The 20,587-nt window shown below is 43.8% G+C and overlaps 3 protein-coding genes across 4 annotated transcripts; 1 reads left to right on the top strand and 2 right to left on the bottom strand.

Moving 5' to 3' along the window:
• Positions 1-84: 84 nt before the first annotated feature.
• LOC311028579 (E3 ubiquitin-protein ligase MARCHF6-like) lies at positions 85-11,470 on the bottom strand. Its single transcript, XM_084033238.1, has 25 exons — positions 11,105-11,470; positions 10,681-10,780; positions 8,416-8,489; positions 8,069-8,212; positions 7,551-7,623; positions 7,265-7,433; positions 6,836-7,025; positions 6,007-6,068; positions 5,890-5,922; positions 5,749-5,800; positions 5,176-5,234; positions 5,015-5,095; positions 4,799-4,867; positions 4,581-4,655; positions 3,388-3,522; positions 3,076-3,296; positions 2,592-2,729; positions 2,288-2,507; positions 1,815-1,884; positions 1,433-1,614; positions 1,227-1,361; positions 1,045-1,134; positions 799-931; positions 416-551; positions 85-318 (listed from the first exon to the last, which is right to left on the bottom strand). The coding sequence occupies exons 1-25, from the start codon at positions 11,121-11,123 to the stop codon at positions 225-227; spliced, it is 2,754 nt and encodes a 917-aa protein (XP_083889364.1). The 5' UTR covers positions 11,124-11,470; the 3' UTR covers positions 85-224.
• A 1,611-nt stretch (positions 11,471-13,081) lies between these two features.
• On the top strand, positions 13,082-15,128 carry cmbl (carboxymethylenebutenolidase homolog (Pseudomonas)). Of its 2 annotated transcripts, none has more exons than XM_084033139.1 (6): positions 13,082-13,199; positions 13,879-14,093; positions 14,170-14,277; positions 14,342-14,484; positions 14,557-14,648; positions 14,882-15,128. In XM_084033139.1, the coding sequence occupies exons 2-6, from the start codon at positions 13,879-13,881 to the stop codon at positions 15,059-15,061; spliced, it is 738 nt and encodes a 245-aa protein (XP_083889265.1). In that variant the 5' UTR covers positions 13,082-13,199; the 3' UTR covers positions 15,062-15,128. The 2 variants fall into 2 exon arrangements, with proteins under 2 accessions (XP_083889265.1, XP_083889266.1); XM_084033140.1 differs by having other exon boundaries at positions 13,091-13,199; positions 13,876-14,093.
• Positions 15,129-15,370: 242 nt separating this feature from the next.
• cct5 (chaperonin containing TCP1, subunit 5 (epsilon)) lies at positions 15,371-20,077 on the bottom strand. Its single transcript, XM_084033138.1, has 11 exons — positions 19,847-20,077; positions 19,375-19,435; positions 18,561-18,725; positions 17,766-17,964; positions 17,400-17,592; positions 17,154-17,303; positions 16,944-17,063; positions 16,671-16,856; positions 16,436-16,573; positions 16,120-16,300; positions 15,371-15,662 (listed from the first exon to the last, which is right to left on the bottom strand). The coding sequence occupies exons 1-11, from the start codon at positions 19,949-19,951 to the stop codon at positions 15,535-15,537; spliced, it is 1,626 nt and encodes a 541-aa protein (XP_083889264.1). The 5' UTR covers positions 19,952-20,077; the 3' UTR covers positions 15,371-15,534.
• Positions 20,078-20,587: the final 510 nt, after the last annotated feature.

Genomic DNA, 20,587 nt, shown 5'->3' with positions numbered 1-20,587 from the left:
TCCCATGATTATAATACATTTCCCTTTTCCCACCTTTTTTCGGTGGCAACGAATGGGAATTTGAGAAATTGAACAACATCCACGGGAGATTTAAAAAGGATTATGTTCCAAGGACTGAGTTGAAAATAAAAAAAAGGGGTGGGATACGGGGAGGGAGGGGGAGAGGGGGGGGGTACGCAGGGTAACGGGTGCAAACAAACGTGGCAACGTGTGACACAAAAGATCTACTCTACGACGGGGACAGGGATGGGAGGCGGGATTGAGCTCGCTCTTCCAGCTTTCCGTTCATAGTTGACGAGCCTCTGGCCGACCAGGTACCTGTGGAGAGAGAGAGATCGTCACGGTAATAAAAAATACAAAAAAGCTACAAATGGTCAAATGCATTGCGGGGCGATACGGTCACAAAGATGCTCACTTGTCGTTCTTGATGTGCTCGTAGAGGCGTTTGAACTGTCGGATCTGGAAGGACAGGATACCGATGAGCGAGACCACCATCAGGAGGAACGGGTAGATTCTCCTCTGCATCAGGATCTCCATCTCTGGGGTGACTCCTGCAGAAGAGACACACTTCGGTTAGGATATTTGAGTTTACTTAATAACCTCATTGCATATTCACAGGGTTAATCTAATGCAAACTGCCAGTGCTTTAGGTGGATTTCTCAGAAGAGTGCTTCGTTGTCGAGGCAAATTGCCGTTCCCTGCGTATTTGGAAAATCCTTTTTTTTGTTGAGAAGGTGAACTTACAGAGAAAATAACAAAATGTCAAACTAATGTACTTCCTAATGTGAAGACACTCACCCACAGCAGGCACCACCCCGGCAGCGATCACATATGGCACGCACAAGGACAGCAGCAGGACCGAGATGACCGGCGCCGCCAGTTTACGGATGATGAACTGGAGATCAATGTTGCGGATTCCGTTTGCATAAACCTGAGCACGAACGCTTAGTTATTTTTTCTTTAATGTACAGCTAATTATAACATTATTCTTGTATATTTTATACTACACTGTTACTTTAAGTGTAACATCCATGGCAAACCCACCTGCTCGATAACCGTCTTCAGCCACCACTGGGGGCCCATGAGAGTGATGGCAGCGATGATTTTGGCATGGAGCACTCCGAGAGCCCAGTCCTGCATACAAGACATCCACAGTAATGAGCCACTACAAGGAAGTCTCTGGAGAGAGAGAGAGACGCCCACATGCCATAGAAACACAGTCGTACCTGCCAAGGGTAGAAGAGGGGTGTTTGGTCCAAGGGGACCCTGAGCGGGGCCACGATGACCAGCTCAAACAGCAGGCCGAGCAGCAGCGGGATGACTCCGGCCACCAGCAGGGCGACAACCAGGGTCTTCAGGATCTGAAAAACAAGAATATATAATGAACATAACTCATCATGAAATGTGAAGTTCTGGTGTTTCAGACACCCACCATGAGCGTCCACTCCTGGACCTTGCGTGCGATGACGGTGCGTCCCTGAGGCATCCAGGCCAGCAGCACGGTGACGCCGCGTATCGACAGCCAGCAGACGTACAGGCCGCACGCCGCCGTGTACAGCTCGTGGATTTTGGAGCTTCCTGTCCAGAAGGACATCAGCCAGCGGCCGGTGAACACTGAAACACACGTGACAGACAGCTTTAGTGGAATCCCTAAAGACGTGAAACACTATTTGAGGTGGAAATTTAAAAAGAACCGCTTCAACAGACATGCATTTATATATATATAGATATCCACCCTATAATCATGGTTTGGGTGTGGGTCTTCAAAGTAGAAGATAAATTGCTGGGTGTTTCTTTCTGCCACCACATCTTACCTGGTAGGGTTAGACACACCAGACTGGCCACCAGCAGAGTGATGCACATGAATGCTATCAGCAACACGATCTGGGGGAGAGAAGAGACCGCTTTTTAATACAAATGAATGCAACCAGGCTTGGAAACGCATCTAAGCTTTGTAAACATACAATTCTAAGATTGAGGGCTTTCATGTGAAGGAGTTGAGTTGTTTGGTCTAAGACACAGTAAGTGGTACCTGCATCAAGGGCACACTTCACAAATACTAGGCCTCGTCTTTTCTCTTTAAAGAGACTTTACAAATAATGTACACAGTGCATTTTATATTCCACAACACATTTAAACTAATGTTTATTTGGTTTTGTGTCATTTCTTAAGTGGAAGCCATCTGTCTAAGAATTGTAAACTGCAGATATTAAACTAATAAAAAGAAACACCAATAACACGAGAAGCGTTTCCCCAGAGACGGCTCCCCGATCTGCAATGTTCTCACCCTGAACGGGAAGCGGAGGGGTCTGTGGTAAGGCTGGAACCCAACCGGCCCCCCTTGCTGCAGGATGGCCTGATGGGCAGCATGCAGCCCCTCGCCAACAGCGGGGGCCGGGTTGTTGTTGTTGTTATGGTGACCGGGGGGAGGGTTGTTGTTGTTGTTGTTCACAGGCTGGTTGCCATCATTGTCCTCCTGCTCCCCGAGGAGGTAGGAGTGGAGATCTCTGTGGACGTAAAGACGAGTTAGTCAGCCAATCTGGACAAAACAAACAAGGGGGGGAGGGGCGTATAATTACAACGTGACTTACAGTAAATATCCAGCGCTGACGGTCCAGGCCCGGACCAGGCCTTTCAGCCACTGCCGTGTGTGACCCTGCTCCAAAAGAGCTGGCAGCACAACCTGAAGTAATAATAGCTCCAAAGACAGCTCGCTGACCGGGGCGTCGCTGAGGGGGGGGGAGGGGGGAGAGGTGGACGGGGTCAGAAAAAGCCATTTCAACATTGCGTGCCAGGGTGTGAGCCAAACGGTTAGTTGTGTCTTACAGCAAATACTCCACTGGCTTTGTCACTGCTACTCTTTGGTTTTTTATTTCCTCATTTGTTCAACATCTATCTGGCCCAAGGAGGAAGTGGTTTCTCACACACACACACACACACACACACACACACACACACACTCGCACTCGCACTCGCACTCGCACTCGCACTCGCACTCGCACTCACACACACAGCTCTAAAAAGAGACAAAGCAGCAGCTCTTCCACCCATAGACACCCATAACCTGCCGCTCACCTGTACAGCATCACGTTGTACGGGAGGAAGGTGGGCAGCAGCAGCTTGATCAGCCTGATGGGCAACCACAGCATGAGCAACACGATGGAGCCGAACACCACCACGGACAGGATGAACCGCCGCAGGTGTCTGTAGATGGGCAGGTGGATCATCTCCTGCACCGGGTTAAAATCCGGGTCGTTGAGGTTTCTCAGAAACCACAGCACTCCCGGCCTGAGCACCTGACGGACACGCGGCGAATACAAGTAAGCATATAGAAGATGTATAAAGCAATATAAAAAATGCTTAATGTTAGAGTGGTCATAGTCGTACCTCTCTCAGGAGGAGGATGAAAGAGGCGAAGTAGAAGACATAGACCATCCCCACCAGCCAGTGCAGGAACATGGTGGTACCGGGGGCCGATTTAAAACTCAACTCTCGGTCTTTCAGGGAGGCGTCGAACATCTCCTGCAGGACGATGAATAAAAGAAACCCGTTAGACCTGATTTAAATTCAGTGTCGTTTCTAAGATGATGCATCTCTGCTAAATTAATGCACAGTTGGTGAGAAGATAAAATGTGCTATGAATAACATTTGTGCATGTCATATGCTTAACAGATTAAAAATAGACAAAGATGAATTCCTTTCTGAGCGTACATGAAGGAGGAAGGATTCCATTTAGCACTGTTGTCCCCATTTAGCTTAAAATATTATGTACATACATGGGATGTGGTGCAAATATGATGGATTAAGATGACCCACATGATGCATATTTATTACAACTTCTAAAAAAGGGTCAGTGGTAGAGAACAAACACAGCTTTATCGTTTGTGAAGCTGGTTTTAATGAGAAAGACGGTTCATTTTCAGGCCAATTTGATTATTTTCTGACAGGTGAACAGCTCTAGAGGGGGAAGGACACAGTTCTTCTTTTGCTTTGCCAGCTGCTCCACCTGTCCTGAGGCACGCTGATTGTGCTGATCACAAGCTTGTGAAAACACACCCACCGGGTTACAGTGTAAGGCGTCGGTGGGGAAGCTTAAAGTGAGGGGGGGGACTTGGGACTTCCGAAAGAGCGAAAACTTGCTGAGACACAAGAGACTTGCAGACAAGGACGGTGAGAGCCACCGCACAGGCATATGTGACTCCCTCCAACTGTCTGACACCATCTGCTTCTCTGTTAATAAGTTAATAAATGCATGAACTCTGATCAACAGCATCTGCTCCTGCCTCTGTTAAAAGCCATGATGGCTATTTCATAGAAACCTCTATAGGGTAGAGAACACCACTCCCATTTAAATTATTATTATGTTAAAAACAGCACATAAGCATCCACTGCAATGCTGAAGTGTTTGTCACTATAAAATGTTAAAGAGATTGACCGGCTGCTCAGCAGTCCTTCAGTTTCATATTTCCAGTCATTAGTGTCCTGAGATGACTTTTGTTTTACGATATGACACTATAAAAAACAGTTGGATTGCAGACGTACTGACTGAAAGAACAAGGGGGAGAACAAGAGGGTCTTACTAAAGAGCAGATGTCGAGCCACCAGCCACAGATGAGTGGAAAAACACCGATCTCCACAACAACCAGCAGAGACACCTGGAAGCAGAAACATCACTTTACACATGTACATGTTCATCCCCTCAGGTAGTAAATCTCCGTAAGTGAATTCTTCAATCTGTATTTCCACCGAGGAAGGTGCAGACGTGAGCTACACAGGAAATGCACTTAAGAGGCGTTACCTTGACAACAATATAGCAGACTCCCAGGAGGCGTCGGGAGCGCTGGAACCGGACCAGAGCGGCGAGTCCCTGAGGCAACCATTAAGGATCAACTCTGCTAACACATTAAACACCCACAGAGACCGAACAGAACGCACTGTGCGTTCTTGTAATGGAATTCTGCTCGCCTTTGATTTGACATTTTCTCAGTTTGACGGCGTTTGAACCAAAGGATACGTGACAGAGGATGAGCGTCATCGCCAGCAGGATGTAGCCCACGATGGTTGTGATCAAGCCCTCAAAGTGAGAAGCTTGGACCTGAAGAAAAGCAAAGCAATTAATCACAGCTCAGGAGACGCAATATTCCATAACGAGAGTGGATGAGAGCAGGTTCTTACGTATTCCTCAAAGCCGAGACCCACGACAGAGAAGTGGCCGATGTGGTAGGGACAGAACGCTGGACGAGGGCAGGAATGAGAGGACATTTTTCAATTACGGCATATTAACCAGGAAAGACAAATGCAATCAGGCTGCACCAGTGCTATAATTACATAATATGTCAGAGATTTTTATCAAAGGATCGGGATCATACAGTTTCTTTTATTTTGGAGGACCACGATGGGAATGAGCCTTTTAAGGCGGGTTTAAACGAGATGCAGAACACCACAAAGCGCCGTCTGCGTCCTTCTACAGCGATCTGGTCTATTTTCTCTGCTTGATGCAAGCGAATCGGGCATGAAATTACACTGATAATCTACTAGAAACAACATGAATTATGTATTTTATATGATCTCATTCCGATACATGATTCCCACGCTTTCAGCTTCCCACCCGCCTCTCTAGCTGCTGTTTCAATTCCCCTGATTTGCCTCCCACATGATGATAGGATTTATTTTGTACTTTCAATAATCAAATAAATGCAATCGATTGATCTTTACGCTCCTGATGGATGATTGTTTTAGCCTACTCACCGAAGACGAGGATGAAGAGTGTATTGAGAGACACGACCCAAAAAACATGCTCCTATGAGAAAAAAGTCAAAATTGTATCTTAAAAAGTCAACACACAAGTATACAAAACAAGGACCGACAACTACAGATATAAAGATTTACCAGAAATACGAGTGAACCATCCAGGCCAAGCATCTGAAAAAGGGAAATGGAGAAAAATTATGTCACAATAAAAAAAAAGAATGAGTTTTGTAAATTGTGGGTATTTGGAGATCTTACCCGTTCCCAGGTGAGCTCCTCTGCTGCTCTGTCCCACTCCAAAGCGTTCCAATTCATGTCATCTGCACAGAAACATATTACCTTTACGTACAGTGAATTAAAGAAAAAACTACATACATTATTAATGTACTCCCTATGTATCTTCCTGCTTGTTGGATCACAGCATTACAGTTGACAGGACAAAAGTGTCATTGTGTTTGTCTGCTAAATTATAAATACATTATAAATGTTGGGAAATACTGTTTACAGAACAACCTTCTGGTTCCACTGCATGCATTTAGTTGTGGCGACACCCGTGGGGCTAGAATAACGCATAACACCACCACGCTTCATTATCAGCCTGTTCTGCCGATCCGGCTAGTAAATCAGTGGATTAACCGCAGACAAACAGAACAAGTAAGTGAGACCCAACGAGTGCTACGGGTAGTGTTCTGACACGCCGTTCTATCATTCATATTAAACTGCACGCTCTAATGGCAGCGGTGCAGTTTGTTCTAGTATTTCTCAGTGATCAACGGTGCATTTCCATGAACCTTGAAGTTTCCCGTCTGGCTTTGAACAACAGTGTTTGTTTGTTGGCTTTGCTGGAGACAAACACATTTTTTTGGAAACATGTTTTTCATGATGTTCTGCTCTGTCTTGTTTGTGCATGAACTGCATCATGTTCTTTGTGTTTTGTGATGTTAAGCAATTTCATTTTTTAATTAAAAAAAGCATTCCAAAGACAACTGGTTGAAAACACTTCTTGTTTCACAGCCTTTCAACTCTTCTGTAGGAACAATATCAAACTGGAAACTGATTGTTATTCTTTTTTAAATCCAATTCCAACCTTGCGCTCCGTTGTTGGGGTCTGCATCTTCAGCTGCAGCTCCCTCCTCTTCCTCCAGCTCTGGGTCATCACCCTGGTCTGGGGGGGCATCGGGGGGCTCGGGCTCCGCTTCATTCTGGGCTGGCGGATCAGCGGGGGCTGGCTGGGCAGCGGGGGGCTCATCAGCCGCTCCCTGGCCTGCAGCCTGCGCCTGAGGGTGAGGGGGGGAAAGGATGCATGGATGGCTGGCAAGGGGGTTTCGGCGTGTATAAGTATGGATCTTGGTTGGATATGGTATCTAAATTATGCAACACAAGACACACAAATAACTCTCTTTGCGCACCATCAATATCTTCATTCTTCAAAAGTCTGCGTTATTGAACAACATTCGCTTTTATGGGGTTTGGAATAAAAATAAATGACTCGTTGGCAATCAGTCAAGCAAAGTACCTCATTGGCTTGCCCGGCTGCATTAGGCGGCGCCGGCTGGTGCTGCTCTAACCACTGGGGAGCGCCGCCGTGGACTATCTGTTCTCTGAGCCACACCAGACTGATGAACGCACACAGTGTGCAGGTGACCACGAAGCAGCCCTGTAGACAATCTGCAAGCAGGTTCTCTCTGCAGGAGCACAAGCATTAACATTAACCTTTAAAAAAGTAAGCTATGTGGAAATGAAGAGCATCAACAGGTAAAAAGAGAGCAGCTTTAGTAGTGAATACTGGCATCATCACTCACGTAGAGAGCATGTCCAGCGGCAGCGTCAAAAGTGAGCTCACAGAGCCGGTAAACAGACACTTGTAGATGCGACCTGAGACAAGAGACCAGATACAGAAGTTAATGTCATTTTGCACATTAAACACATCTAAGTGCATTTATTTTGCATGTGAGAATGAAATAGATCCAGTTAACATGTTGTATATTGGAAACTGAGGGGGATTTACATATCTTGGAACATGCAGAACATTGCCGGTTATTGAATGAAAGTAGAGCTGTAATGTTCTTAATCGTGTTAAACCACGAACATGATTCACAGCCACACATACAATATAGAACGAACATCTATTTCAAACCTGTGAAACAAACCGGCTGGCTAAAATCAGATTACACCCCGTTATACAACATTGCTTCCATTAATCAATTTATGAAAATTCTCTTCATGAAAAGGGAGCTGTAATCCCGAATGAAGGAGGAGATCCCCGTGGCCTTGAGTGCACAGTCAGTTTGGCTACACACTTTGTGTGTGTACTACTTACATGCAGTGAGAGGAACCACTCCGAGCCATGCGAAGGCCACCAGTGTGTAATGGAACCAGTAGCGGATGGCAGTGCCCACACTGGTCAGCAGGCCGGCACAGATGTCCTGGATGGGCAGACGTGAAGGCATGTCCGGGGAGTAGACTGAAAGAAAAAGAGAAAGTGAACCAGAGGCATTTAAATAGCCGTTTATGTTTGATAAAGTTCTAAATATCATTCAAAGTTGTGTTTAAAACTGACTCTTAATAACCTGATCACAAGCAAAAATAGAGACCATATGGCTCCATGTGTAAATCCTGTTTTAACATATTCAAGGGGACGATCCATCAATGCCACAAGGAACTTACTTGGTGTGAAAGCAAATCTGTGCTTGCATAATTCACAGTACTCCTTCCTGCTGTGCTTCAGCCACTGGACCAAACTGCAAAGCAAAACCATTAGACGGTCAAAAGTAGTACACAATGCAACAACGTAGAATATGTGCTGCTTGAGGATTTTTGCATGTGATACTGGAATACTGAATATGTCCACATCAATAGCAAACAGCTAACAACTACAGAGCATACATCAATTAAAACACCCACCTTTAAATCCTAATTATTGGAAAAACAGATGAATGTGTGTGACTTTATTAGTCCCTAGTTTGGAGATTTTAACTCTAACATATGACATCTAAACACAAGGCCTTGGAACTAACGAGCTCCAACTCTAAAGTCACTAGAAACAACTCAGGAGTCAGAGATTTAAAACCCCAGTCGAACGAGACGAAGACAAACGTTCCTAGTGTTGACCCGACACTATCTTTCTTTCCACTGCCGTGAATAAACAAGATGATGATTATGATGATGAAGGAGTGTGTTCAACTGTCACAACCAGGATCTCTGGACCCAACCGGGAGACACTGACTGGGACAACTTATCATGTTTCAGTCATGGGAAAAAATAAACTGATTAACATCAAACACAATAAGAGCTTATCAGTTATTTCTGAGCTTATTTCTGCTCGTACGTTGCCCGTAATAACGTGACGTAGGTTAGACTCTGGGTTGTGTAAGAGGGTCGTTACACCAGCAGATTCCAACACATATGACAGCATTCAAGATTAAAGACTGTTCTCAGTACAACAGTTCAGAAGGTTTGTACCCGAGATCAGCTTATTGGTCCACAACAGCTGGAATCTGTGCAAAACTGGCCTATGATCTATTTGACCAGTTTGAAATGCAACACATGTTATGGTATACATGTGTAAAACAACCAGAAATGCCCTCATTTACCAGAGAAGTGTATTATACTGATGCATTGCTGACCATGTCACTCTGCACAATGACATTTCATCTACAGTACATTAAATGTGACCGCGACCTGTGTGTTTGTCTGCATGTGACTTTCAATTAGGAAGAAATACAAGGAAATGAGCTAAACATGGTTAGCTGCAGCCTTTATACAATCAGCACACAATAGACAGTTATTCTAAACTTTGTGTGTGTGTGTGTTTTGTGGGGAAGGGGTTTCAGATCGAGGTTAAACAATTACCGCGGAACAATCCAGGCCTTTGCTTCTGCCTGGGGGTTTCCATGCACCTGACCCTCTTCTAACCAGTGTGACACACACACACACGCACTGGAGCGATGAAAACAGCACAATCTCCAAAATACCAGCAGGGGCTGGCATTGTTTTCAGGACTGCTGCTGCAGCTCCAGTACCACCACACATGGGGCCAGTAACCAGACACGCTGAAAGGATGAAGCCTGCTCGGTCTCATTTCATGATTTCTTTCAAATCTTATTTTCTATCAAGCCACCATTGAAGGAATAATGCACCTGAAACATAAGACTTACATACTTCCTCTTATAATGACAGCATGTAAATACAGATCCTCCTTTCTTTTATAAGACTATGAGAATGGGGTGATGTTGGGACTTCGAAAATGTATTGAGATAACTTCGGTTATGATTTGACAGTATAACAATTGAATAGAATTTAATCTTGGAAAGCACTTTGTAACAGTGTTTTTGGAAAGTGCTTTACAAATAAAGTTTATTACAACGAACATGCTTTTCCAGCGCCTTCCAGCTGTGGTAAACGACTGTATCCAATACAATCCTCAGTATTCAGTCATGCAGAGAATGCTGTTTTCAGTCCCTCAAATATGGAGATCTTCTTTTCTTTGTGTTATATCAAAAGTCATCACGTAGAACATACATTTCAATCATGTTCAGGCACTTTATTCTAAATCCAAGCACTTTTCAGACCTTGAAAACACCACACTAAAATTAAAGTATTTCAAGGATTTCCAGCACCCTTAAGAACCCTGTTATTATTATGATTATGATTATGATTATTATTAAAATACGGACTAGGGTTTTTTGGCTGGGATTCTTGCATTGAGTTCCTGTGCAGCACGGTTGCAACTTCAACCATAGGGAAAGATTAAACCATGTTAAACATTACACAATGCTGTTTTTACACTCGTGAAAAGCTTTTGAAGAAGCGTGACACAAGGTAGCCGTGTCCACGTCAGGGTTCATGCTCTGAGGGAGAAAGTTTTCCGGGGAAAGGGGAAGGAAGGGTGATTGGAAAGCACAATACTTGACAGCTGGGTTGCCCACTTACCATTCCTGGTGGATAAACTTGATACTGCCAGTGCAGACACAAGGGTGGTACAAGGGTTTGTCCGGGGTCCCCTCGGAGCGGCACACACGACAGATATCCGCTGCACACACGCACACAAACAAACAAACGTGTGAGTTATGAAACCCATCGCCGACAAGCCAAAAGCAAACCACACAAATATGAATGTAAACACAATATAGGGTGTTAACAGACACATCCATTGGAACAAGCACTCCTAATTATAATGCTAGATATCCATATAAGCGAGACAAATGAAGCAATCATCTGAATTAACATCAAGCTACACTGGGCAGGCTAGCAAGCTATGCTAACCGGCTACGTTAACCCGCTAGCGGGCCAGCGAAGCTAACGCTCAGAGAATGACAAGCGATGTCTTCTTTTTTTTTTGTTCAACGTCATTTACCTTCTTCGGCAGTATCCATGTTGTTCGCTAAGCGGCGGTCACCGTTTCTTCCAGGAGCGACGTGTACAGCGAACCCATCCACGACGCGGACGATATCGTGTTTAAGCTAGCTAGCTTAGCGGGAGACGAGGGTATCCTTATCCGGCCATCATAAGATGGTTTCCCCCTCCACACACACACACACAGGCTCCGCTGCGCCCTCTCACATCCAATCTGTGTTCGCCGCTAAACAAAAACAACGTTTTATTTTTAATTCTTACGGTTTTTTTTATGTACACAACCATTCAATTACATCTCCCCGCTGTTTCCGCCGAAGTGACAGTTTAAAGCTGTGTGCGCGAGACCAACGGCTGCTAGCTGAGCTCGCTGGCTAACGTATGCGCTAACGTCACCGCGAGAGCTCCTGTCACAACAGTCCCCCCCTCTCCCCACCTCCCCCTTTTTTTGCAACAGCCGGTTTTACGGCAGCGAAAACTTCCATAACAACCCATCACGTGGTTTGGTGAAAGGGCAAAATATTTTAATGTGGAAAAACAATAAGGATGAATTTAGGATATATATATATTTTTTGTTTTTGTTTTTGTTTCTATAGATATTTCTTTCTTTAAGTGGGTATCAAATACCCGATCATGCTGAACAGCGACACCTGCAGGATTTTACTTGAACCACCAACTTTTATGCAACATCACGCCATAAGACTTGCACTTCCTTTTACAACCAAAAACAATCAAAACAGTGATTCTCAAACTGTTGGAATTTGAACTTTATGTTCTGCTTTATTTATTCTCAAGTTTGTTTTGTTAAAACAAACGTTGCCCATCAATCAAATTTTACACTTTGGAAGACTCTTCCCTCTCAATTTAAACTATTACTAATACTTCATTTTAATTAATTTAGCCCCACTTTAACCCAAAGTAAAAGCAACCCCCCCCCCCCCCCCTTGTTTTTGTTAAAACATCCTCTCTAAATAGGTCTAATTGAAAACCTCATGTATTAGCTATATTGAATAATTCACTGTATTATGGATAATGTAAGGAAAGCCTATTTTATCAGACATCTGCAGTTATTTTCTTAAACATTATAATATAACTAACGATAGGAAAAATGCCAAGGCGGTGGTCGAGTTTAAACTGTGAAACGTACGTAAGCAATTAAGCCTAATTAAAAACCCAAATAATGTAATGAATGGATGGCACAGTGTAGCCTGGCATGCAACGCTACCGTAATATCATGCTGCAGGTTCAGCGGCGCCGTGGCTTAGATGGTTAAAGCGCCTGTCTAGTAAACAGGAGATCCTGGGTTCGAATCCCAGCGGTGCCTTTTGAGAAGCACGTCCGGGACCATCGATCACACTCAGTTGAACAACTTGTGAATAACATAGGTGGTGTTTACTCACTTGCGTAAAGTATTTGGTCAAGACAAACAGAAACGAAGTTACCAGAAAATCCATAGCTTGCAGGAAGTAGTTTGCAACACCCACGTGGTCAGTATATATCATATCTAAGAATACAAAACACACAAAACGGAGCATTATTACTTAATTGTTTTATATTCGCTGTTATTTTTCTATTCCCTATTTTATTATTGATTTTTTTTAAAATAAAAGTTGAGGCTATAATAAGCCCCTATGGGTTTCATGCACCGTTTAACTGTTTTGTCTCTTCTGTTTCTGTTTATAATTTATTTATTTGAATTGTGCTAAATAAACAGAATAAAATAAAATGATACCCACTTCAGAATTTAATTAAAAAAAATAATATAGCCTGCGAACAGAACGAAAATTACACATTATTTGGTCAGATATTTTGTTGTTTTCTTCACCGTAGATTATCACTTTATATATATTTTTTAAATAATTAAAAACAATGACATTACATTTCAGTGTAGAATCCACCATTCAAGCGTTATTTATACAAGCTATTGCAAACAATCAGAATAGCCTAGTGAAACTTAAAGCTTTTATTTTGAAGGTCAATGGCAGGAAATCCATTCTTTGACACAATCACCGTATCGGACTTCGGCTACGACTTCTTGAGCTTCGCGAAATAAATTAAAAAAGATTCTTCTTTCATCGAACAATCGGCGAATCGATCAGGTAAACTCATCTACACACACACACTTCCGGTGTGAATGCTTAGCTGCACTCACGTTTCCGTCGGGGACCAAAACTCTCAGGTGGGAATTCTTCCACTCATATAACAATCAACCTTTTGTCAAATTATTGATCGATCATGAAAATGTGTTCTGATCGAGCTTATTGATGACGTATTCACCTGCTGAATCATGATGACGCGCTGCTCTCTCAACAAGAACAGGCGTTCTGTACGCAAGTAGAAGTACACAACCTTGTGTTTACATGTACTCTGGTAAAAGTACTGATACTACTTCGTTACTCAAGTGAAAGTGGAAAGGTACAGGCTCTGAAATGTCCCAAAAGAATAAAGTATCACTTTGAAGGACAAAATGTACTCAAAGTATAAAGTATCATTTTGAAGGAAATGAATGTACTCAAATTATAAAGTATCACGTTGAAGGACAAAATGTACTCAAAGTAAAAAGTATTACTTTGAAGGACACAAATGTACACAAGGTATAAAGTAAAAAATAGTAGAAAGTAGAGCTATTAGTTTTAAATTGTAGAGAGTAAAAGTTAAAATACTCAAGTAAAAGTACAGAAACCTGATAATTCTACGCAACCACAAGTATTTGTACCTTGTTACTTCCAAACTCTGAAGAAAGTACATAAACTGCTTTCAATAATAATCTGTCAGCAGATGGCCAACGAAGCCAGGCCGTGTCCCTGTGACCTAGGGGACCGGATGGACTACGGGGGTCTCGGCCAGGAGGTCCAGATGGAGCACATGAAAGCCTACGTGGTGAAGCCGGCGGCCCCCTCCGACAAGGCCGTCCTCGTCATCCAGGACATCTACGGCTGGCAGCTGCCCAACACCAGATACATGGCCGACATGCTGGCGGCCAACGGCTACATGTGAGTAGACATGGTGACAAACATGTGACCTGATTGGTGAACGGTGATGTCATCCACCACTGTTTTCTGGGTTTAGTGCCGTTTGTCCAGATTTCTACGTTGGAAAGGAGCCGTGGAATCCGGCACACGAGTGGACCAACTTCCAGGAGTGGCTCGAGGACAGGAAGGCAACAAACATAAACAAGTAGGTAGACATCTATTGTCACGTTATTGATGAAGCAGGTGATCGATTGTCATTGCTTCTCTAGAGAGGCGGATGCAGTGCTGAGGTATCTGAAGCAGCAGTGCGGGGCCAAACACATCGGAGCCGTGGGATTCTGCTGGGGAGGGATCGCCACACATCACCTGGCCCTGCATTACCCAGAGGTCAAAGCGGGCGTGTCCGTCTACGGTACGAGTGACAGCCGATCCCCGATCCCACTGTCGTGTTACAGATCAGTCATCGTTGGTTGACTTTGTGCAGGGATCATCCGTGACAGAGAAGACAGCTACGAGCTCAAGTGTCCGACGCTGTTCATCTTTGCAGAGCAAGACGCGATAATCCCACTGGACCAGGTGAGACCAGGTGGATTTAGGAGCTTTAGTGCAGTATTGAGTTTAGGTTGTACATTATAACCCGTCTGCTGCTTCACCGATGTACCATTATGTCTTCAAAAGAAACATATGTTGTGCTGTATAATGTACTTCAATTAAAAAAAAATTATAATTTTTTTAGTCAGAATAAAATGCAGAAATGTCACATGGAATTTCTTCAACTCTCATCTGTGTTTTACATCATTTCTGCTCAGGTGGGTGTCCTCGAAGCGAAGCTGAAGGAGAAATGCACGGTGGATTACCGGGTGAAGATCTTCCCCGGTCAGACTCACGGGTTCGTCCACCGCAAAAAGGAGGACATCGACCCGGCGAACAAAGCCGGCATCCTGGAGGCGAGGACGGACCTGCTGAACTGGCTCCACAAGTACATGTGAAACCACAATGTAAACCACAAGTTTACACAGATGGGGATGAGAAGCTGAAAAGATCAAATAAATATATATATATATTAAAAAGAAAAAAACATCATGATTTTGGTTTGATGCAGACGTTCCAGTTTCCCTTTTTTCTTTTTGAGCTGTGAATGTTCATGTTCACATGTGGGACCTGATCTGCCTTGTGCATAAACATATGGATGCATTGTGTGATCTTGCATGAACAATTAAGAATGTAAATTCTCAACTCTTATAAATGCAAATAAAGAAGCATCGGAGGCTTGAAATCAGAATGACATCTCCCAGACATTTCAGTGGACCAACGTCTTTAATGGTGACTTTGATACGACGATAACAGCTTGAACATTTTGTATCAAACGATAAATAGCAATAAGCAGTGCGGTTTGGACATGGAGCTCGGGGGAAGTGCCTAAAACCCTCTAGAACAAATCTGAAAGTGTTCCAGGAGGCGTTCAGTCCTCGCTCTCTCCCGGGCTCCGGATGTCGTCGATCTTCAGGATCATCTTGACGACCTGGGTGGCCAGTAAGATCTGCTGCTTCTTGCCAATGAGGGTCTCGACCACATGCTGCTGCTTCATGTCTGTTAGAAGGGAAAACAACAAATACAGGGTTCCATTACATGAGATGTTATTGTCCTCTAAACAACCAACATGATGTTTGGAGACAGCTTTTTACAGAAGGACCACAAATGAAAGGAAAACTAATTCCACTAACAGATCCACAGAAATATAATCACCAACTATTTTCATCATCTGTTCATCATCAAAAGGCATTTTTCATAAAGAAATGTCAGAAAATGCTGTTTTCAGTCCCTCAGATATGGAGATCTTCTTTTCTCTGTTCTATCATAGATGTCATCACATACAACACACATTTCAAGCACCTTTCAAACCTTGAAAACACCACACTAAGATTCAAGTGTTTTCAAGGATTTCCAGCACCCGTATGAACCCTGAATAAAAATAATAAAAAAGCCATTCACTCCCAGTCTGTCCTGCTTTGATGCATCAGTGTGGCGTTGACAGTGGTTTCCTTACCGTTGGTGTTGTTGCGCAGACAGTCGATGCCGAGGAAGGGGTTGTTCTCTTTGACCTGCCTGGCTCGGATCTCGGTCATGGTCTGGATCGGGTTGTACCCGCTGTTCTCAGCCAGCGCCATTGGGATGACCTCCATAGCGTCAGCAAACGCCCTCATGGCATACTGTTCCAATGACGGGCACTGGAGAGGAGCAGTAAAGACGATCAGAGCAGCAAGAGCAACAAAGAAGGCACGTTTAAGTATTTATTCTAACGCTAAAAAGGAAAAAATCTCATTTAGCTAATTTCCTTAAGTGTTTAGTTTTTCGTATCTCACCTTATCTGCAGCCTCGTTGACGGCCAGAGCACATGCGATCTCTGAAGCTCCTCCTCCGTACACGATACGGTTGTCTCTGACCAGATTGCGAATTACACAAAGAGCATCATGGAGAGCACGCTTGGCCTCTTCAATGATCTAATGAGAGAGAAAAAAAGGTGGATCAACAGGTATCGATCAACATGAATCAATAGGTTAATGAGACTTCACAGTTAAAGTGCCATTTTTTGCTCACCATCTTGTTGCCTCCACGGATGAAAATGGTGACGGCCCGAGTGTTTTTGCACTCCTGGATGACCAACATGCGATCCTTTGTGGTGCCGAAGGAGATCTCCTTCACCACGCCGGCTGTGCCGAGCTTCTCTGGCGTCAGCTCGGAGAACCGCGGCACGATGCGGCCTCCCGTCGCTATGGCAATCAACTGCAGAGGAAACAGACGACGCATGTGTTGACTTTAAATGTGAACTTTACTTCATGAGATTACGTGATTGATCTAAGTGTCTCTCACCTCGATCTCAGGCCCTCCGACCCAGCGGACGGCCGGCAGCTCGTTCTGTAGCAGAAGGTGATTGGCTTCATCGTCGAAGCCCCACTGGCAGATGGCCAAGGTAGCACCGTTGCTTTTGACCTAAAACCCAGACACGAGTACATATTTTAAGCGTGTATCGATGTTACAACGTTATTTTTTCTCCGTGCCTTTAGATTCTGCAGCACCAACCTGCTGGATCATCTCCTCAAACTTCTCCTTCTCAAATTTCTGGAGAGCTTTGAAGTCCTCCACGCAGGTCACATCCAACTTATGCTTGGTCTTGGGCTTAGGTGGCTCAAATGGGCAGGTGAGGACGGCGATTTTAACATCTTTCAGAACCTGAGGGCCGATAAAAGAATGTGTTGATGTCGGCTTCACAATAAAAAAAAGAAAAGAAAAAAGGGTAGTTTAGAGGGATATTCCCCTCGTTTATACCTTGGGCATCTGAGGGTGGCTGAACTCTTTGTCCACTACGACTCCCTTGATGAGCTGTGTGTCCTCCAGCTTTCCTCCCACTTTGCCCTCCATCTTGATGAGCTCAAAGTCTACGTCCTTCCTCTCCATGTCGGCCACGGTGAGGATGGCGTTCACGGCGATCTCTGCCATCTGCCTGTGACACCGGTTGATGCTGAAGACAACAGGAGAGCGTTAACATGGCAATAATATGAATTAAGATTTTAGCAGAGCACTGAAAAGTCGTTTTTGTATCTTATTGCATGTTTCTACCCTATTGATATGAAAACATTATAACCCAATAACAAAAACCAATCAAACAAACACCGCTGTGTCCACAGGACTCACATTTTGGATCCCAGCGTCGTCATGGCGGTCTCAATGAGCGGTTCTGTGTTGTTGGGGTCGCAGACGAAGGTTTCTGCGATTTTGTCAAGCAGCGCAATGGCGACGGTCGCGGCCTGGTCGTAACCGTCAGAGACCCTGATGGGATGGATCCCACGGTCCAGCAGCTGCTCGGCCTGCTCAAGCAAAGCCCCAGCCAGCACTGAGAAGGAAGAGGAACATAGAGTTATACAATGATACCAATATGAATATACTTAAGATTTCAGGCTGTCTTAATGATCAAGAATAATCATAATAAGAATAATAATACGTAACTATGGTTACGTGCATGCTCTCTGTCACTCAGAAACCTTCTGGAAATATACCATTATTGATGCATACTTATCCTCTGTCTAACTAAGCAACACCATTGCAGGTGGCCGTATAATCAAAAAGCTTAGGTGCTGCAGAATTGGAGGAAAACTGTTTTAAATTACAATATTTTTTCAGTTTATCCTTCATATTTTTTTTCAGAACATAACCAGGCACCCAGGATAAAGAGCATAGACCGTTATGATCGTATTCCATCTCTTTTATGTCAAGAATTGTATCTAAATTGCTGCATGGCAACAGTTAGTGTCTCCCTTTCAGGAAAATCTACGGTTGAATGATGATATAATAATCTCTACGCAGTTCTTAAAAATCCACTGCTATGCTTGAGGAATCTACATTAGGACCGCCAGAACAGCCAGCCGAGTCGTACAAATGCAGGCTTACAGCCAAGCACCCCCCAGACCCCTCATCTTTCCTTTCACGTACCAACAACTCCAGTGGTTCCATCGCCAATCTCGTCATCCTGGGACTTGGCAAGCTCCACCATGAGCTTGGCGATCTGGTGGTCCACATCCATCATGCTGAGGATAGTGGCTCCGTCGTTTGTGACGGTCACCTCTCCATCCTTGTCGACCATCATCTTGTCGAGGCCTGGATGGAAAATAGAAAAACTGTTAAGTGTACGAAATCAAATTACAGGATTCCCCCACCTTTTCTAAAGTCAAATTCAAGCACTTTTCAAGCACTTCAAGGTGCATTTCCATGCTTTTCCAGCCCCTTCCAGCTGTGGTAAACTCCATATTTGTATCAATCCAATGGTCAGTATTCAGTCTACTTATTCTGTCACTTGTTCATCACATTAAATGAGATGTTATTGTCCTCTAAACAACCAACATGATGTTTGGAGACAGCTTTTTACAGAAGGACCACAAATGAAAGGAAAACTAATTCCACTAACAGATCCACAGAAATATAATCACCAACTATTTTCATCATCTGTTCATCATCAAAAGTCATTTTTCATAAAGAAATGTCAGGAAATGCTGTTTTCAGTCCAGAAAATATGGAGATCTTCTTTTCTCTGTTCTATCATAGATGTCAACACGTAGAACACACATTTCAAGACCTTTAGTCTAAATCCAAGCACTTTTCAAAGCTTTGAAAACACCACACTTATATTCAAGTGTTTTCAAGGATTTCCAGCACCCGTAGGAACCCTGAATTAGTTAATTTTCTTCATGCTATATATGCTTCCATTGCATATATGATAAACGCATAATATGCATTAATCTAAACTCACCATTTGGTCCCAGAGAGGTCTTCAGCGTGGACGCCACTGCCTTGCCTGCCATGATGTGCGACTGCAAACACCATAAAAAAAACAATTTAATTTCATCCTCACATTTGAAACAACATTTGATCGATCTCTACCGTTATACTGAATGCAGATGTGAAGTTGCCATCCGCGCGGAAGAAGCTATGCGCATCAGTAATTGCCATTTTGGGGCACAGCCCCGTGTAGCAGCACCCAACCGGCAGACAAGCACATGGGCCCTCCTTGTTAGCATGACTTGCTAATCCTATAGGATAACTGAATTACGTTGCCGTTGCACCAACAGTTCAGCTCAGCCGAATTATAAATTATTTAACATGTTTTTCATCGGCATATATCGTCTTCACTTTCAGGTATCCATCATGGACAAATAGCAATGTTAGCAACGTGCTAAAGCAGCATGCAACAAACAGCTTCCCGTTAGCTAGCCCCATTGTACCTTCAGCGCATCAATGCCGGATAACCGTGTCTTCTTGTCCTGGTCTTTAATGATGATGAACGGCCTCCCATACTCATCGAAAGCTAGTGTCCCCAACGCGGACATGTTGAATGACCGAGGAAGCGTCCAACTGCTTTAAAAAAATACGCTTTTACGGTTTTTACGATGGAAATCTGGAGTGTGGCTGAACTGCGAGCCGCACGAGTCTGTCGGCGGCTTCTGGAAGGGTCCACGGGCGGGGAGGGCGGAACCAAGTGGGCGTCCAAGTCGTCTTATTATTATTATTTAACATTTAAAACACCCGCTTTTTACCCAGAATATATAACCATGTGAATTAAAATTATTTTCCAAAACTAATAACAAGCGTTTCAAACTGAATGTATTAAGATTATAGCTGGAACGATATTTTTTGTAATGTGGTTTATTCCGATCGCGTCCAAACTCTCGCGAGATTAGCAAACGGAACTGCTAAGTAAGAAACTTGGGGCAAAGGGCTGGGAGGACAAGGGGTGCAGTCGAAAACCTCAATAATACTTGCTTTAAAGATGTAAGACATTTGCAGATGTTCTGTAAAAAGAAAACAGAAGACTTAAAGGAATAACAAAATATCTTCCCATGAAAGAACATTATACAGGGTTCATACGGGTGCTGGAAATCCTTGAAAAGGTTTGAAAAGTGCTTGGATTTAGACTAAACGTCTTGAAATGTGTGTTGTATGTGATGACATCTATGATAGAACAG

The sequence above is a fragment of the Eutrigla gurnardus genome (genome assembly GCF_963514095.1).
Source record: "Eutrigla gurnardus genome assembly, chromosome: 18".
Classification (NCBI taxonomy): Eukaryota; Metazoa; Chordata; class Actinopteri; order Perciformes; family Triglidae; genus Eutrigla; species Eutrigla gurnardus.
This window is presented reverse-complemented; position numbering and strand designations above follow the sequence as displayed.

Coding starts and splice junctions, on each gene's coding strand:
- LOC311028579 (XM_084033238.1), bottom strand. Junction 8,213..8,415: donor CAGATTTGCTTTCACACCAA/GTAAGTTCCTTG, acceptor TTTTTCTTTCAG/TCTACTCCCCGGACATGCCT. Junction 4,656..4,798: donor TCTGCTATATTGTTGTCAAG/GTAACGCCTCTT, acceptor TTCTGCTTCCAG/GTGTCTCTGCTGGTTGTTGT.
- cmbl (XM_084033139.1), top strand. CDS start 13,879: ATGGCCAACGAAGCCAGGCCGTGTCCCTGTGACCTAGGGGACCGGATG. Junction 14,278..14,341: donor AAGGCAACAAACATAAACAA/GTAGGTAGACAT, acceptor TTGCTTCTCTAG/AGAGGCGGATGCAGTGCTGA. Junction 14,485..14,556: donor AGCGGGCGTGTCCGTCTACG/GTACGAGTGACA, acceptor GACTTTGTGCAG/GGATCATCCGTGACAGAGAA.
- cct5 (XM_084033138.1), bottom strand. CDS start 19,951: ATGTCCGCGTTGGGGACACTAGCTTTCGATGAGTATGGGAGGCCGTTC. Junction 17,965..18,560: donor TGGAACCACTGGAGTTGTTG/GTACGTGAAAGG, acceptor CTTCCTTCTCAG/TGCTGGCTGGGGCTTTGCTT. Junction 16,574..16,670: donor TCCGTGGAGGCAACAAGATG/GTGAGCAAAAAA, acceptor CTCTCTCATTAG/ATCATTGAAGAGGCCAAGCG.